The sequence below is a fragment of the Molothrus aeneus genome, chromosome 4 (assembly GCF_037042795.1).
Source record: "Molothrus aeneus isolate 106 chromosome 4, BPBGC_Maene_1.0, whole genome shotgun sequence".
NCBI lineage: Eukaryota > Metazoa > Chordata > Aves > Passeriformes > Icteridae > Molothrus > Molothrus aeneus.
Window position 1 is genome coordinate 28,299,436 of NC_089649.1, and position 19,554 is coordinate 28,318,989.

The 19,554-nt window shown below is 38.5% G+C and overlaps 1 protein-coding gene across 1 annotated transcript in view; it reads right to left on the reverse strand.

The window, feature by feature from the left end:
• The window catches only part of NFKB1 (nuclear factor kappa B subunit 1), a 59,034-nt gene that overhangs the window by 26,460 nt on the left and 13,020 nt on the right, over positions 1-19,554 (reverse strand). The window contains exons 4-8 of the mRNA XM_066548165.1: positions 12,692-12,732; positions 10,248-10,346; positions 3,044-3,192; positions 1,370-1,533; positions 448-606 (exon numbers count right to left, since the gene is read on the reverse strand). Of these exons, the coding sequence (XP_066404262.1) occupies positions 448-606; positions 1,370-1,533; positions 3,044-3,192; positions 10,248-10,346; positions 12,692-12,732 (612 nt within the window). The remainder of the gene's footprint in view (positions 1-447; positions 607-1,369; positions 1,534-3,043; positions 3,193-10,247; positions 10,347-12,691; positions 12,733-19,554) is intronic.

Here is a 19,554-nt window from a genome sequence, read left to right on the forward strand (position 1 = left end):
AAAATATGGACAAGCAGATGGTCTGCAAAACTGAAAGGTGTCAAATTCTCAACAAAGATAGAAGCAAAGTAATTTTTTTCCTCACATCTCTTGTAATAACGCTTTGTCACAGAAAGCAACTGAAAACTCTGCAAAATTCAAGCCCTTCTTATGGATATAACAAGAACTTACAAAATCCTCATAATAAAAGCGGCAGGATTAAACATGCTAACAGCAAAATAAAATCTTCCTCTATGGCTTACATCACCATCTATTAAAATCAGCATGACACTGTATGTACGTCGACAGACATGGGGCTAATTATCCATGGGCTACTTACTTGTTTTTCATCAAATACCAGGCAGGCAGGGCTAGATGAGTCTATGTACAGCAATATCTACCTGTCATTTCTGTGTGTACAAGAGCCTGCCTCTAATTAAAGAAGTGATTAAAGCCAAATATACTTACTGCTGTCATATATTGCATCTGATATGACGGGATCCAGTTTGCGCGTGAAGCTGCCGTTGCTGTCGGGAAGGAAGGCCGTGAACATGAGCCGCACCACGCTGAGATCCATCTCCTTGGTCTGCTGGATGGCTGCCTGGCGGATGATTTCCCTCTCCCGTTCTGGAATTGACAGACAGAGGAATTAACACAAAGGGTAGGGCATCCTTAACAAAACAGAGAGAACAAACAAACATCCAAAGGCATGGATAGGGAAGAAATGTCTTCCTTTACATTTAGCATCCATTGGGTTTTCCCTTTCTAAGCAGAGTGGAGCAGCTATTCAAATTGTACTGTGTTCAGCTGGCAGTTTGTGCTTCAGATCTTACTTAAGTTATATAATTAAAAGACAGAAAATTACTACTTTCTGCTCTCAGTTTATAAAGGTTGCGAAAAGGAAGGATGCAACCCCTAAGGACACCTGGATTCCTGGTGTTAAAAGTGATGAAAAGACAGCTGGCCCCTCTATGCAGTGCCTGAAAGCAATGAAGACCACAGGTTTTACAGCAATATGGGTGAAATGCAGCTGAATGAAACAGTGCTCTCAAAAGGAGGTCCCTAAGTTAATTAAGGATATCATGTCTTGCTACAATAATGCAAAATTACTCTTAAATAAAGCTTATTCAACAGCAGAAGAGCAATGGAATACAGGTGCAGAGGTTGGTACAGGCAGCTGTGGAAGTTTCTCCATTCTCATGCATGCATTGAAAGCAGACTCCTTTCAGAGTCCCTAAAACACAGCAACAATGCACCACCTCTTAAAAGCACATAGACATTGGCTGTTGTCCTACACAAGGTCTTTTTCCAGCTAGGAATCTGTGTTTTCAGAAGCTCAGTCTGTTTGTAATAAAACACCAATTAAAACCAGGCCATCATTGTCACATACCAGTTAGCTGCCTGTCTTCACAGCCTTCTGCCTGAAGATAGCTGAGTTCTGGATGCACCAGGAGTCCTGGGTTGTATCCCTTCTTGCAAGCATCTATCATGCGTGTTTCCAGAGTTTCAAACACTTTCTTCTTCGTGACATGAAGTATTCCAAGATTTGCAAACCTGCCAAATTTTGATTGGGGAATGCTTTAGGCCAGACTTATAGGCAGCCTTTCTCTTACCAGAGACATCTACACAACCCAAGTCTACAGAAGGACTCTACAGGTTTACTTAGACCCTATTAGTGTTTGAGGGAGAATTTTCCATCCAGAAAAATTCAGTCAAGATGACAAAACATGTAAAATGTGCACCATTCTATGACAGCGATCATGTGGGTGCACTTTCCTATGGCATAAGTAGTAATCTGTCAGGTTTCAGACTTCCACTGGGAAAGCAACTTACAAAATGTTGGAAAATCTGGTAGTCACACTTTGTTTGCTGTGTCTTGGCAATGACATTAATATGTCATTCTGTGTGTCTGTTAAGCAGAGCAACTGCTCAGAGTATGCTCCATCTGTTGAAAATGGTTTGGAGAGCAAGCTAAGAAGCTGAAAACAGTGCAGTATTTTACAAATAAAATGTTTTAAGGAAGGCTCTGGTCATTCTGCAAGATAGGTTGGGTATCTATTTGAATAAAAATTTCCAAAATACAAGGTGTGCTTTTGTAAAAATCTGCTGGCGTATTGAAAAATCAATTAGATTTGGAAGTATGAAAACAAGACAATAACTCAATTTTCATGTGGGTCAAGTGAGGACAGGAAAGCTGGTTCTAAACATCTGATGAAAAACAAGACAGGTTAGAATATGAGCCAAACTTTTCAAGATGAAAAGGAGCATTTGAAATAAAGCTATTTAAATTGTTGTGCGCGGTAAAGTCAGTGCACTGGGCTTGGACATCAAAAGTTACAATTTAAAAGGATCTCTCTCTCTCCTAACCTTCTCAGCTTTTTAAACTTCATCATCTTCACCAACAAAGACATTCTTGAGATCACAGAACTAAAACTCACAGCCAGCATGAAACCTGATCTAAGCCTCAAAACACGGTTGGGAGCTTCAGCTCCGTTTACTGATATAAAAAAATTATTCTTTCAAATTAAACAAGAACAGGCCAACTACAATTTCACTACAATCTTTCTGCTTTAAACTTTACAATTTTGACTTATGCAGTATTTTCATGTTTATACCCGTCCTGCATTAATTTCAAATTTACTAATCCTATTTTCTTAATGCTTTCCATTACATTTCTATTGACAGGTTTAAATAGAAGTAAAATATTGATCAAAGAGGTGACAAAATGATAACACTAATTTTAGTCCCTTCTCTGATCAAAATTCCTTTCATTTTAAAGAATGGACTTACAACACAAATTTAGATTGCACACCAAGAGATTAAAACTATACAAATTCTAAATAAAAAATCAGTTACCTAAATAAATTTAGCTTGCTTAGGGAAAATTCTACAAAGGTGAACAAAAACCCCATTAAATTTTCTTCTTAAGATATAAAAAAAACAGAGATCAGAGCATGGAGACGATTGCTCCCCAGAGCTGCCTCTTAGGAGTATTTCTGTATTGCTTTTTACGTCTTGATGCTGCCCCCAGAGCTCAGGTTTGCAGAGGAGCTCCCAGACTTACCCCACAACCATGTCCTTGGGTCCTGCGAGAACCGTGCACACTCCGTCTTCGCAGAATTTACCCACCAGGCTGTGAGCGTGCAAGTGGACGTATTTCCCATTAGTTACTAACTGGACAATTACTTTTGCAGGTCCAACATAATTGCAAATCTGTAAATAAATATGAAGAAAGTGGGATGGATGCTTACTGTTTTTTTAAAATGAAACAAGTGATGATTCCAGGTGAGCATTTTCTGTCAGTTAAGTACAATCAAGTTTACATAGGAGAAATGTGTATGCATTTCTTCATGAAATACAAATGGCAAGCTAACTGTACCAGATCATCACTTTCTTTTGCAATTGAACTTGATATGACCAAAAAAGTTAAAGGAAAGCCTCATCTGTTTCTTAAAACATGAATCTCACTTTTACATTCTGGCCATTTAGTCCACATTGCTCTCCTTAAGTTTCAATCAGGACACTGAATTCACAATGAACATTGTTACCCATACAGAAGCATATAGAAAATTAAACTAAAAACCCTGCACTGTTTTGCCCAATTCAAAAAGACTTTAAAAATTACTTTTAAACATTATGATTGTTAGAAAACATTTTGGCTGCATTACAATGACTCCTCAGGTAGAGATTTTACACTGAATAAATTCTATATTAACAGGCATTTTGTTAGCTCATGTACTTCATCAACACATATTACTCATTCCACTAAATATCTCTCTTAAGTGTACACAAGGATATGTAATGAATTCCCACCTAGGATTTTGCTGGACTAGAACTATGATAAACTGTGTGCTTTCTTTCATATACCCAACTCTGAAAGCCTACAAAGCTTTTTTTTCCCCTTGCCACAGTTTCTAATCACCATACATTTTTAACAGCTTTTAATAAAAAACAATGCCTCAAAAATACATCTAAAATTACTAATAACATACCATACTGGTAAGTTATTTGCTTTACATATATTATTTAGAACTTTATTTTCTTTCCTCACTCCAAGGCAGTAATGCTCCAAGGCTGTTATGGGTTATGCACCACTTTCAAATTATGCTGAACATAAAATTACCCCACTTTTTAAAAAGCAAACATTACTTTCCCTTCCAATTCACTTAATTAACCCTTTTATCAATGTTGGGCTTTTCCCCCTCCTCCTCTAATTTTTCTTCTAATTTGCCTTGGGCCAAGTTCTTTGTATTACAGCAGCATATAGATCTAATCAACCAAGGCATTAAAGGATCACGATAAACATTAAAGTGATGAATCAGTGATGAACTGAATATTTAAGGTTATATTGTTGATAAAATGCTGATAGCGAGGGATTGCCTCGATTTCACCACATTACTGAGTCCTGCTAGCTTCCTTCACTCCAGTTAACCCCTCTCTTGAACCCATTCCATCACAGCTGAAACACTTTGCATATGTACAGTGCGTGCCCCCTCCCTGCCTTCCTATTCACTGCTGAAAGCAAAAAAAAATCCCAACTATGAAAAAGTTGTTCCAGGAGGAGCAGGTGTGCAAAAGCCCTCTCATTACTCACTCCTGCTAGTTAACTGTATAATGCTGCAGTAATGTGCATTTTACAAGTGGCAGTTTCTAAAATACAAGACAGAGGGCTGATGCTTCCCTTCTGTTTCCACATTGAAATCTGGACTGAAACAGTACAGAGATGCAGGATAATCACTGCTGGACTATTTCTGTCATTTACCAGCAGGGAGAAAATATTTATGTACCTTTCACAAAGTCATCTGAAAATAAAAACTACTGCATTCGGTGTTACAGTATGTCACCACCACTGCCACAATTAACTTTTCAAAAAGGTAGCTTTAAAATGATTCTTTTCTTTTTACTCCTCACTCAATAAGCCTTTCCCTACTACAAAGCTCCCAGCACATCTGCAGTGCTATATTCACTATGAATAACATCGATGCTCTGGTGTCACATCAGAAAAGTTCAAGACAATCCTCCATCAGCTGTAGAAACCACAGTGAAACTGGAGGCAGGACTGCTGCACACAAGGACTTTCCAGCCCCTGAAAGCTCAGCACAGAACTGCAGTGGTAACCAGATTGCAATCTGCCCTGTTACTCAGCTCAGCATGATCTTTGCAGTCTCTCCCTCCCAGGGGAAAAACAAAAGGGCTCCTAAAACGTAATACCTTATGTAGGTCATAAGGCAAGAAAAGACTATTTTTGTCATCCAGTCTGATGTCCTATGCTGCAAAGGGGACATAATGTCTCTGAACATCTCCTAACTTTATTTCTTATAGACAGACTTTCCTACTTGGTTTTGAGTCATTTGGGGTAAACTTGGTGCCCAGGAAAATAGTCTAAGTGGTTAAATATCCTTATGTACTATAAATTAAGTCTGAAATAACTTTTCAATGTCCTTGAATCATGCCACAATTTCAGAATAATTTTAAATCAATTCTGGCACTAAAGTATGAAAGTAACTACCAGGTTTGCACAGGAACTTAAGAAACACTGTCAAAGGCCTGAAAAGGTAGAAGGTATGTTACAATGCTGAATAGGGATTATGGTTTTGACACAAAAACAGACTCAGCATGAGGGGGAGATAGCATGTGGATGCTGTATGGCTCAAAATCAGAGCTGTGATCTAGAAAACAGCTACTGAACTTCAAATTAAAGGTGAGGGGAAAAAAATAAAAGGAGTTCCTGGGTAGAGTATAGCTGTAATACTTGATTACATCCTGTATCTGAAGCAGCACTCAATTGATCTGATAAAGTTAAAAGGCTGCAGGCTTACATTTATCTGCTCTTTCTGTTTGAGAGATTTGTCTGAAAGATTAAAAGGATCCTGTGAACTCGAAATTGAGTCAATTTCAAAACAAGAGTAGAAAGTTTTTTCAGTTATTTCATGTCCTCCTGCAATCCAGATCCCAGCCAATTTTTATAGGTTCCAAAACTTTACAAAAACTTTATAAGAACATTTTCATACTTCAAAGATGTTTTTTTCCAGTTACTCTTACAAGCAAGAAATGAAACCAATTGGTCAACAACAGGAGCAAATGATGGAAAAAAACACATTAAACCTACAACATCAGCATTACAAAAGCACCTATTTCTCCTTCCAATTCCTTTGTTAAAGAACTGCAGCTCCAGCCCTGCCTGTCCTTCAGAGTGTCACTACCGCTGTCCTAGGCATGTAGCCTTGTACAAGAAGTGTTCCAAAGATGAGGCATCACTCACTCTTTATAAACACCTTGTTTTTACACAGCAGTATCTCTCTTTTTTCCAGCTGCTAATTAAAGACAAAATACTCAGATGTGGTACAAATCATGTAGACAGCTGAGTACTTACTTAAAAGACTTAAGAAAAAGCCATGTAAAGTAATTTAAACGAATGGGAGCTGAAGATCTGATCCTCTGACTGCGAGGTCACTCTAATGGCAAAAATACAGAGCTTCTAAAGTGATCCAGTGCCTCATATTCAGCTAAATCAGCCTTACCAGTAAAAAGCTCAAATCTCACTGAATTTGATTCAGTAGCTTTTTAAAAGGGGTAAAGATTTATACCAAAGAGTCTGCTTATTCTTGTCTCATGTTTTTTCCTTAATTCAGTTGTTGGGTGATTTTTTGGACTTGTAATCAGCAGTCTATATCACTTTAAATTTAATTCCTATTGGGGACAGGGGAAAAAGCAAATAAATATGCTCTTTTTGTCACCAAGGCTCATCAGCAAAGTAATTTTCCATAAATTCTCCTCCTGAACTCGAAGTAAATGTGCTGAAATCCCAGATTTCAAGAAGAACTCTTATCTCCAGACTGAGGTATAATTTGGAATAGCCCCAGGACAGACTGGCTGGGCAGTTCTGTTGGTGTGCCTTGGTTCAGGGCTACCTAACTGGTGTGCAGCTCCAGTTCACAAGCCAAAGTGCTCTGTGCCCAAACTCTTGTGCAGAGAGATGGTGCTCTTTAGCTCAGGCACACACCTCTGAACTCCGGGCTGGAGCTCATTTACATCCAGCTCACAAAGAACACTGAACTACAGACTGCAGCCACCCACGTAGATTTGCCCCCGAGGAGATGAAAATTCAGGACATTTCCTTCACTCTGCCGTTTTCAGTAAGCTCTTGTCACACCTAAAAGTGGATCAAGCACTTCAGTGTAAATCATGGATCTGCCCACACTAACAGCAGCATGCAAGATCAGGGCACACATGATAAATGTGTAAGGCCAGTGGAAATTTTCTGCATGAGTTTTCTGACATTTTTTCAAATATATAAAACCCAAGCAAATTGTAAATTAAAAAAATTTAGATAGTTAAGTATGCTGGTGATAATATTAGACTTTGCTGGTTTATCCTTTCTTTTTATACTACTGATTGCTTTTTCCTCTGGATAAAATAGTAATGATGAATAAGCAGTTCATGAATAAGCTTTGGTTTCAACTGTTCTAGACAGTAAAATTTTCCAGTGCTGTGTTACTTACACTAAGTAGGTGAAAATGAAATTTAAATGAAGAATTTTAGGTTGCAATCATGAAACATAACTTCATTGTAACATATTTATTATCTACAACTTCTCTGCTCTCCATAATAACATGCGAAGTTATATAGAATCCTCTGAATATGCAAGATGTTTTCTACATATTAGGATTACTCTTAGCAGAGACAGGGCTAAGCAAAGGAACATAAGTCCACAAATCATTAAGATAAATTAATCCCATTTTTGATATTATGGAATCTACTGTAATCTAGACTCCATTAGTCAGGACTGTTCCATTAAACAAGAGGTTTTACTCCAATTCCACCTTCCTGGCCAGTGCAAATTTGTTTCAGGTGTAAAGACTGGCATTGCTGCTACAGAAAGAACTGCTACATTAGCTCCTGACCTACACCATCTACTAATATACTATACAGGGAGAGGTTAAACATGTAATTAAATACCAAAACACCTTGCTTAGAGACACAGCAAAGTCTTCAAAACTCCAGCCTTTATGTGAGAGATATGTCTTGATGTGTTCCAGCTTAGTTACGAGTTAGTGACAGTGCAGGGAGAAAAAAAAAAAGGGTGAAATTGAACAGTCCACATTATGCAAGAGGTCACATCCCATAAATGTGCTTTCATTTTGGCCTCCAATCCATCATCCTATGAAAACAGATTAGGAAAACTGCAATGGTTTTTTGCCCACAGAGGATGTCTATTTAAGGACATCCATGGTAGGTACTAGTAAAGTTTGAGAGAGTTGGCCAAACTCTCACAAAGCAGATCCCAATGTGAACTGCACTGACCACACCATGGCCAAGGGTTTAAAGATCTGTCACAAAACCTCATTTTTTACAGTACAGCCAAAGCTCATGTTACTGTCCTTTCACTGCACTGTGATCAATTACTGTAGGTTTTACAGTGAAAACATTGGCACGAGAGTAAAAAAAAACCACAAAAAATAAAAATAAAATTAAAAAAAAAAAAACCAAACAAACCAAAACAAAAACCCCAATGCAACAAAAAATTGCAATTTTCAATTGTGCTCCGCTCAGTTAAGACAAAGTGAGCACATTCTGACAAAACACAGAATAGACTTACAGGAAAAGGTGTGAAACACTTCTGTCTTTCCTGGCACCACTTGAATCAAGAACAGGCACTAACAAGCAATGGCCTTGAGGAATTTACTTGTGTTCCCTTGCCAGCCTCTCCCAGCAGGTGTTGCCATGTGGGGATTTGTACTGGGGAAAAAAACCCAGATGCACACAGTGGGATGGGAGGGAAGGGAAGGGATCTGTGTGTGTGTAAGCTATAGATGAAATTAAAAAGTGATGATCAATGAAATTAGAAGGTTTGATGGAAAGCCAAAGAACATTTTTCTTTCTACTTTACTCAAGGAGAAAATCCATTTCCCGTTTAACTCCTTGTCATGCTATTGTGTGACCTACCACACCTTGTATTATTATCATTGCAGATTGGATCAGAATCCAAAGATCTGGCTCAATTGAAGTAAATGATTTTATATCTGAACATTCCAGTGAAATTTCATTCATTGGTTCCTCATTACTGTCAAAATAGGAAAGAAAAAAGCAAGTAGATAATTTGCCTGGGCTAGTAATTTTTCCTAAGAGTTTTGCAAGGCTATATGAAATCAGCTTTCCTAGCTTCTTCTCAATTCACAAAACTACCAGCCTAGCCTACCTCAGCCAGTGCTGTTTATTTTCCATGATATTATGCTTACACTGGTGCATTAGGAGATGCAACTGTTCCAAACTCCAGCCTTTCCCAAGAACTGCAGACAAACTACACACACACTGAGGAGAACAACCAGGAGTGGCACACACCAAGGCAGAGGTTTATTGCTTACCACTCTTCCCTCCCCTTCTTTCCCCATAAAGGCATAAGAGAGCACCAGGATTAGAATATATTAAGAAATAACACCAGAATTAGAATACATTAACCCTGCTCCTCATGAGAATTTGCAGTGCACCAGTTCAAATATGTAATGGACTAAGAAGACCAAGGCTTACTTTTAAGTTAAAAATACTGAAAAGACACAGTGTAGCTTTTCCACACTTCCACAGAAAAAAAATTTGCTGCAAGAAACACAGGCAAATACAATCCTCCAGTCCCAGAATGATTAATCACTTTTCTAATCTTCATATTAAGCCTCCATAGAACATTTCTTTGATTAACATTGTCATGGTTTTAATTTTTTTTTTCCAGAGGAGAAAAAAAAACCCACAAAAAAGTTCAGTGAACACCTGAACATAACACTGTTCCTATTAAAATCAGAGGTTCTATGTTACTTTAAAGGAATTAAGTTCCCAAGAATGGAGTACTCTAGAGATATTGAATAAGGAGTAACATGAACAGGAAAAAAAAGGAAAACTTGGTAAATAGCATCCTAGAGTGAAATGGAATAACTAAGCAGACTCATGCTTTGCAATGGAAATGGAGCAACAGAGTAGCTCAAGCCTTGCTAAAACTGCACCTTAAGGAAGAGCTCCATTAGTCTGCACAATGGTAGTGAGGTAGTAGGTGCAGATAACTTACTGCTTAACTGTTGGCAGATAAAAACAGTGCCAAAACAAACCCACACATCTTAAGACAACTTTATTTTCAAAATCAAATTTGAACATCGGGATTGAAATGTAGCCTGTCGTGAGCAGCTTCATACAAATGTATGTTGCTATGCAATAAGGCCCTATACACATATGTATGATGACACTGGCCTTGACTTTGCAGCATTAATGCTTTATGTCCTTACTTTGACCTGAGGGTATGATTTTTTGTTCTTTTCACTAGAAGCACCAGGAAGTCCACCATGCGAAGGCCCTTCACACACGTATCGGAAACGAAATCCCCTCTGTGGAATGAAGGAAAAGAAACTTGAAGGCCGTACAGAAACAGAGCCAAAAGAGAAACAGCATACACAGAGATGAACACACCCACAAACAAGGCTTGCCCAAATGGAAAAGTTAAATTGTTCATTCATGAAATGCTGGTTAACAAAGCATCGCTGAACTGTAGCCCTAGAGAACCTCTTCTATTTTCACTTTAACACTCAGCAGCAACCTCATATTTTTCTTTTGGTTAAGTGAAGATATTTTGAAAGAGAGAACTATTTATACTCTTAAAATAGGATAAAAATTCACATGTAGAGAATGCAAAAGCAGATACTCTCTCCCAAGACTGCTGCTAAGTAGACAAAATTGGAACAAATAATAAGGAAGTCCAAAGTACCATAAATGAAAGTACAGGGATGAAACATAAACACTTCCTCCTTCTGGGAAAAATATATGAAAGCTGTATCTCTGAGTGAAATCCAGAAACAGCATGAAAGCTTCAGGGGACTCTGGCTGTTTTTCATCTCAGCTACAGATGTCTTTAAATAGATATCTGAATATACTTTAGAGAACTGCAGGATATTGAAAACTAGTCCAGAACACAGCTCTCCATCAACTCCTTTGTTGAACATCCCCTTTATTTTACATGGCAATCAATAAAGCATGACAGATGCAACTCTTAAGTGAAGGTGTCTGGTAACTAACTCTACTTAACAATATATTTCATGTGGTCCTCAATTTTGCTTTCAGATCTACCCTTGAGGCCTACAAGCTCTGGCAAAATCTCCATCTTATATAGGGGTCCCAGTGTCCAAATAGCACCAGTTAATGTTGTAGCCTTTTCCAAGAAACATTCAGCTTCTTTCTAGTAGTAGACCACTCTGAATTCAAAGTCTCTATTAGCTGAATGTGAACAACATGCCTTAAAATTACTCCATAAGCAGAAGCTTCAGTACCTATCTCACAAAAGCTAAGAACTTGTTTACCAAGCAAATGTAAACTTCTAAGACTTTTATTCCGACCTAACCAATTCCCTTCCTAAGGTGAACTGAGTGACCCAGAGTTCTGTGTGTTGATCAAGTTGATCAAAAGACAAAGCAACCTCTGTGAAAGGCAGATCACCCTCTGCAGTCAGGACCCATCACTCTGCTGATGGATCACCCTCACCACCCTGCTATAAGCCCCTGCCCAGCTTGCCACATGGGTACCTCTATGAGAGGAGCCCCTTGCTGAGAAGTCACACATGGGAACAAAGGTTTCTCCTTATGGACGGTGCACTGCAGGCCCCACCATGCAAAGGCATGGCCTGATTTGGGATGAACTCAAAACAATGAGGAAGATGCAGCATATTCTTCCAAGAGTTCACAGTACACTGCTGTTCCACTTAGTGCTGTGATGAAGAGCCCTATTCCTGGAGGGATGCTCCAGCACAAAAATATCTTTGGTGTGTGATTGAAACCAATGTTCTCCACTGCTTCCGGCCAGGAAGAATGGATTGCAGTATGTTTCTGAAGAAGACCAAGAGGAGGATGGGACAGCTTTTAGCCACTGTCTTCCCCTGTTTACTGAGCAGCTGTATAAGGGAGGATTTTGGTCAATTCACTGGGACAAACAGGAAGGGCATCTCCACACTGTAACAGCTTCAGGAGGAATCCTTGTTGTTGGTGGTGCCACCAGCCAAAGGGGAACAATACCCAGGCACACTTCAGAGCAATCTTTACCCAGCAATGATTTGTACATCAGTTGCATGAAAACTAACCAGTGCATTGAAATGATTTTTCTGCAGTTAGAGGAGCATAGATCACTGTTTGCCACCTAACAGAAAAAAAGTTTCATTGGAGTACTTATCTTCATTTTTCTTTGATTATTCAAAACAGACAACCATAACAAAAAGAATCTCAAAGGACAACTGCATTTCTTTACAACAACAAAACACAAGTCAGAAGTTCCTGTAACTTGGGAATTAAGTGTTTTTATTTTTAACTTCTTGTGTTTCAAAAACTATAAAACAAATCCTAAAAAATTTTTGTGTTTGATCTACTAGTTTATGTTCCCAAATACTGGGGTACTGAAACAGCCACTTTTAAGATGAAGAATCTATAATTAGCAAGGCATATTTTTAAAACCCTTAGGGTTGGTTTTTTGTATTATGACACTTCCAGAAAGAGATAAAGAACACAGAACAAAACAGGAAATGCTCTAACTACAAAAGTAAGAGTTAAAACTCCTCATGTTCAAGTGCCACATTTGTTCTGAGAGCTCAGACTTTTCTGTGCTCTTTTTTATTTAAGTCATAAGTTTATTCAAAGCTGAATGTAGTAATATAGCTACCTTAGACATTTTCAAAATGTAGTCTTGTTCTTACCTGTTTTGGCTGTTCTATGATTTGAAGATATGGTCCATCTGCTAACATAAAAGAAAGAAAGAAAAGTATTAATAGAAATTATATTTCCATTGCTATAATGAATATATAGGTTGTAGGGGTAAGATATTGTCCTTGAATTACTTGAGATAAAATTTTTGAAAGCATCTAAGTCTCTTCAGAACTTAAATTTCAATAAATTATTTAATCGTGTGTCAGTCTGTTACTCCCAGCTAAAGATCAGTAGTATAAGAAGAGGAAGATTAAGTCAAAAAAGTTAATTTTACTCAGAGAGCCTAAATGGACAACTGATCACTCAGTTAAAACTTGCAATGGTGAATAAGAACAGGATCCTTCCCTTGCCACTGACAGCAGCCTGGCTTCTTGAGCTAAGGTTAACTTCTGTATTTAAACCCCTTGGGCTCTAGAGACTACACTCACCAGCTTTTGGCCCTAGGGCTTCCTACAGAATAGGTGATTTTGAAAGTCAGGAGACAGCCAATGGGAAGCTCTGAGGCATGGGAATACAGGAGGAATTCAAGCTGTCTCAACATGCCCTAAACAGTCAGAACTGCTTTAAAAAAAATCCTGGAACTGAGAAGACTAAACAATTTACATTCTTTTAATAATTTCAGATACACTTTTAAATATAGTGTTCTGCTGGGCCTCTAAAAACACTGAATACACTCAATTTGACTACAAATACAGACTCTCTTTTGATTGAGCATGGTGCCAATACATAGGATTATGTCCCAATAAAATCCTATTTGTGTCTTTTAAAGAAGGCTTCATTAAACAACTTTCAGTCTCATACAGAGGCTAACTTCATACTATAAACCTCATGCAAAATTCACCAGTCTATATAGGTTTTGAGTAGGCCCTAAATCCAATGAGAATTCAGTGCCCCCAGAGTTAAGCATTCATCACCTGATCAAAGCTTAGCTTCAACTCTGATCATTCAGATTATTTACATCAAGAAGGAAAGTTCTCTGGGTGGATGGCTGTGAAACACCTCTTAAAATGCAAGCCACTGATGAGTCTCAAACAACAGTTCCAAGAGCTATCATTACTTTCCTCTCTCTTGCTAAGCAGTCAAGATGATTTGTATTTCAATGCTAAATATCTGTTTTCAAAGTAGACCCCAAATGACAGCTTCACTGGGAATAATTAAGTAATATTTTTCCAGCCATATTCCTGTTGGATTTCTGTATTATCAGTTCTACTCTGTTAAAGGTATTAATGCTAAGGAGTTAAGCACAGATCTTTACTGAACAAACTTCTCTCAACATGAAAGTTTGAATAAATACACAATAGATGAAATTAGTATTCTGCTACAGCAGTTACCTGACTCAGCAACTGAACTTCATGTCAAAGTTACATTGCAAATATTAGCAGTCACAACAAATTCACATTTAAAGATAAATTAGTTCTCAAGTCCATCAATTGTACTCTTCTTTGAAAAAGTAAACAGTGCTTCCTGAAGTAATTAAAAACAATTGCCTCAAGACCATATACACATAATCCTGCATTACAAAGCAGGAAAAACAGTTTGGACTTTAGGGACTTTAGAAGATGCAGAGTAATATTTAGCTTTGGCCTTGTGTTTCAATTTTTGTCTGTAACAGATAGAGTCAAGATGAGCTGAGTTAGGTTTAAGCAATGTATCAGCACTTAAATTTAAGAAGTCTTTTCACAGACCTCTAACCCCCTTCATGCTCTAGGCACCTGAAAAGTTATATTTTAACAATCCAGAAGCCATGTATTTTCTGGGCATTGGCAGAAATAATGCACCAAAAATACAACAGTGTGTAGTTCAACTTTCAACCAAGCCTCCAGGGCATGATCTGCCAAGTAATTGTTCTTTGGCTCTTCTCCTCTCATGAATTCATTTTCAAGACATACATGTTGGGTTAGCATAAAATGCTATTGCTTTCTCTCAAACATTAGCCAGAAAAGAAATGTCTTTATCCAATGGCTAAATGGCTGCAGAAGTCCCCCAGGACACATCACACCCAAGTTACAGCTTTTCCTCAGAATAAGGAAATACAAACTCCTAAGAGAGGCATGTACACTATCTTGGCACATGGGAAAACTAAGGAAAAATGCTTCATACCACTGAAATGGTTTTCCTTGTGAAAACTCAGGAAAATTGAAAACTTAGGACTGTGGTTATTCTGACCTCTTGGAAAAAAAGGTTTTAAAAAGCATACAAATATGCTGATAAAAAAATCAGGTTTTATATACCAGCACTAGAAAAGTGAAAAAAAGATGCAGTGTAAATGTACAAAGCCAAATTAGATGTCTGTTATCATTAAGCCACATTATACAAATAACATAGCAATGTACTTAAAACAGTTTTGTGAGGTCTTATTTTAACCTTTGGGTTCCATGACTAAAGATTTTCCTTTTTATTTTTTTAACAGTGGATAAGTAATTCTCTGGTATAGCATCTGAACCAGACACAAATAACAGTACAGAGAAGGCATTCTAATGCAAAGCACCTCATAATATCTGAAATGCTACTTAAAAATAAACCAGCAATGTTCAAGAAAACATCCATGTATAAATGGCATATTGTTTTGATTATAAAAAGGATTTTATTAGTGAAAGGTCTCATATAGCTGTTTTCACTGAACTCTGAATATTCCCAGAGGCACATTACACAGCCTAACACTGGCTATGTGTGATTCCTTCTTTCTCTCATCCTTTCCCATGGGGAAAAGAAAACACATTGAGTGTTTTGCACACAGCAGTTTTTAATATTTTGTTTCTATCAGTAGGCTTGTCTTTGTCTCAGCAGACAAAGAGCAGGAACCTGATGATGAACACCTTGTAAGGGGAACTAAAAATGATGAGATTTGTGATGATCCTTTGCTCCACCTGGGAAGGTGCTTGCTTTAAGTTCTTGTTTAAGGAGCAACCCCCTTTTAAATGCTGAACAGCCACAAGAAGGAACACTACTTATGCATAGCTTATGTTCTACTTTTGCCCTACAGAGAGGCTGAAGGACACGATCATGGAGCTGGCTCTAACACAGGCAGGGCTCTCAGGGTTGCCAAGAGCCAGATTTTGACAGGAGTGTCCCTGGTGCTTTGCCTGGCACTGCTGCAGCTGGGAGGCCAAGAACCACAACATGCAGTCCTCCAGCCTGAAGGGGATTTGCCACATCCTGGCCATGCTTGAGGGCTTCTTTTTCTGTCTTCTCGCCTCGGTTGCCACAGAGCGACTCGCATCCCACTCCACTCTGAGTCACAGTCCCACTTCCCCACGTCTTCTTCAACTGCCAAGTTTCTTCATTTTCCTTCCTGCCTGAGTCAGAGGCCCTCCTGCTCCTTGACACTCCCACCACTTGCATTCTTTCTTCCTCTTGACAGGCCTCACCCTACACACACACACTTCCAAAGGAGCACCCATCCTAGGCTCTCCCTTGATTCCTTCTTCCCACCATAGCAAAGTCAAGGAAAAAGAGATCTCTGAGGTTGGTGGGATATCTCTGCAAGCCTGGCAACTCTGTTGGACTAGTGGGATCCTGTGTCTAACAGCTTTCTGAGACCTAAAACCATTCAATGTAACCTGCAACAACCTGTGAACAAGCATCATCCCTCACATCCTCTCTGCTGGTGGGCCACCAGAACAGGCATCTCACCCTTGTAATTGCTGTTTTCTCTGTGGACATGGATGGAAAAGCTCATAGCCTGTAGGTTTTGATTGTTAAGTCCCATAAACTCTCTTGTGTCCATTCTGGCAGTGGTACCTTGCTGCTAAAAGCTCAGACCGGAGGCCTAGTGCCTTATCCTTCCTGAAGGCCTGTTGTAGCATTTGCATGTCCTACCCCTGAGGGATTCCCCTGCACAGGCATACTCTCTTGAATCCCAGCTCTTCAGTTCAAAGCATGATGTTTAAAGCAAATGGCACATAAGACTTTGTTTAACCTCTTCCCTTGGTTCACTCTTCCAAACACGAGCACGGGAGTTCTAGAAAAACACCAGAAACTGTATGGAAGTCTGCCCAAGCTCCTGAGGATTAGGGCCACTACTGTGGAACAGGGAAAATGAACACTCATCTCATTTTTGGTGGTGGTCTAGTTTCCTTGAACCTCTAACATTATCTCTCTTTAAAAAAATATGAAAAAATATATAAGTGCCTTCTTTTTCCCTCTATAACCTCATTTTTCACAGCAAGTGTCACAGAGAGTTGGACAAAGGAGGTTAAAGAAACAGCAGAAAATTAATTTTACCAGCCTCCAGGCAATACTGCTCAGCTCCTAATGGCTCTGCTTCAACTTCAAAGTCTTAAAAACACACCACCGTAATGCCAAGAGCTAGTTAGACCAGAGCCTCTCGAAGCCAGAACAACTACACAATTCCCAAACCCACCTCTAACTGGGGCATATTACATGGCTGTAGATGGCCTTGGATCATCATGAGGGAGTACAGAACATCCAAAATTACAAACCTCTTAGCTCAGAGCTCTGCCCATTTCCTCTCCTTCCTATCCAAAGGCATCACTTTGTTTCTCCACTACACAGTGGATGTCCCACTGATGTGCACCTGCTTTTACTCTAGGTAAATACATGCTGTGGTTAATGCTCCCTCCATCCCCAATGCCACTAAGGATCAGTACCTAACCTACCTAATCAAAGGCAGCATACTTCCCAGCAAGCCAAAGAAGAGGTTGGTTTCATGAGGTACTGCGTTTTCTGCTGGTAAAACTTGATCCACATAACTACTGCAACTTTAGAGCCAAAGTAACAAAAAAACCTAATTTTTATTTAAAACAGACATACGAGAGAGGAAAAGAAGCAAAGACACTTGAGCATTGACAATGATGTTGAGAAAATCAGTGCCCCACCATCTCAAAGGTTTTCTATTATTACTGTAAACATTAATGTGGCAGCAGAACATCTACCACCAGAAAGTCCCCAAATTCCCCAGCTGCTTGTTGATTCAGCTCCACTGGCACGACACAGCAATCCACGGTTACACATTAAACCTGTCTCCCGTGTAATGGGTCTGACATTGCCTTTATGGATGCACAGACTGAAAGATATAGGCACCACAGCCAGATCATGAGGAACAATTCATGTCTTTGCTTCTTCCTGCCTTAATCATCTGTCTGTCCTTGAGAAAAATCCTTTTATTTCACTCTCTCCATATTCCAACTGGAAGTACTTCTGGAAAACCCCACACGACTTTTTTAACTGACTTTGCTGAATAGAAAGAAATCATTAGTCCCTGCTTGAAAACCACTAAAGTAGAAAATAAAAAATATTATACTATCTTTTAACTGAAGGGCCAGTCCACAGTAACAATGCAGCATATTTTCAAGAAGGGAAGGAAATAAACATTATTGGGATACTGTTCAAGAAACAAACAAACCAACTGCAGCATCATCAGATGCAGCTGAAATGATCAACCCTTTTCGAAATTTTTTTTATTAACTTTTTGTTTGTGATAACATGAAATCCATGATCTGTTACTGAATCCCATTTTGTGCACAAGGAACTTGCCACCTATACTGCAGCAGTAGACAAGAGCAGTTGCACTTATAAATAAAAAAACCTTTTTTGAAGCAATTTTTCAAATTAAGGACAGAGTCAGACTTAGCCCAGTAAGAGTTTTCTGTGGCTGCAGAACTCAGTGAATCCTTGACTCCCTGACATGTTTTTGAAAACAGCTGTTTTCTACTTTAGATGATAGTTATCTGAAAATTAGCTTTCTATATCTGATAATTTGTATGGAATGAGTCTGCCATGAAGGTACAGGTAAAAGAGCTCATTACAGGGAAATTTCAATAACCTTATTTGTTCAAAAGAAGCTGGGAGAAAAAATCCCTTGGTCTATAATACACAAGCCCTTTAATACAACACAGACGAATCTTACGGAATAATCTTATGTGCCTTAATAAAAATACACCGTAAACAAATGATTGCAACATTCATTTGCTGGATGTTTTTCCATATTTGTCATGAGCTTTGCTCATGAGAACATTTTATCTTGAAACAAAATTATCTTTTGATCCTTTCTCGCTACTACTCTTTTAAGAAAACAAGAAAACACTAGAACAGTTAGCTTGCTTTAATTTTTATTCTATAAGCAGCCTTTATTGTTACTTTAGGATGGAATTTTACCTGTGAAGGAAAACGTTAAATGCTTATATCATTCTACCCTTAACACCTTCACTGCTGTGAAGTGTATCAAACAATGCCATCGGAAGTGGTTTGCACTTTCAACCAAAGAGAGTCATTTGCTATACATAAGGCACCAGCTACATTCTAATACAAGAGTCAAACAGATAAGAGAAAGTTGTCATGGTAAAAGACTTGGACAGCTATATTGGAGCTATATTTTGAGAAAAAATTCCTAATTTTAAATTAAAATTTATTTCCTTCTTCCTTTTATATCAGTTGTTCTAATAGACTAAGCAGGAGAAAAGAGTTTTCCAAATTCATGCAAGAAGTAATATTCATAAAGAACTTTAATAAGCAAAACCAGACCAAGGTTGATCAAGCAGCTGATACCAACTGAGCTATAAAAAACTTCCAATTGTTCTTACTGTTCTGGAAGCATACTGTAAGAGCTGCTTATCAGACCTTTGCAGAATACTTATTTTCAGTGGTTTGTTGCAAAATTTGTCTGAGCTTTCAAACTAGTGTTATTGTTCAGGAAATTGTCAGGTGCTTCTAATACCACACTGCCACTTCACAGGAAACAGAGAAGTCACTGTGAAGGAAAAACACATTTGAATGGTACAGGAAGTTAATATTCTCTGCATTTTATTACTGAAAAACAAGCACCTTAAGAGCTACTACAACTAATACAACAGCATTCAAAAGGAAAAGAAGCACATGGTGCAGTCTGCAAACT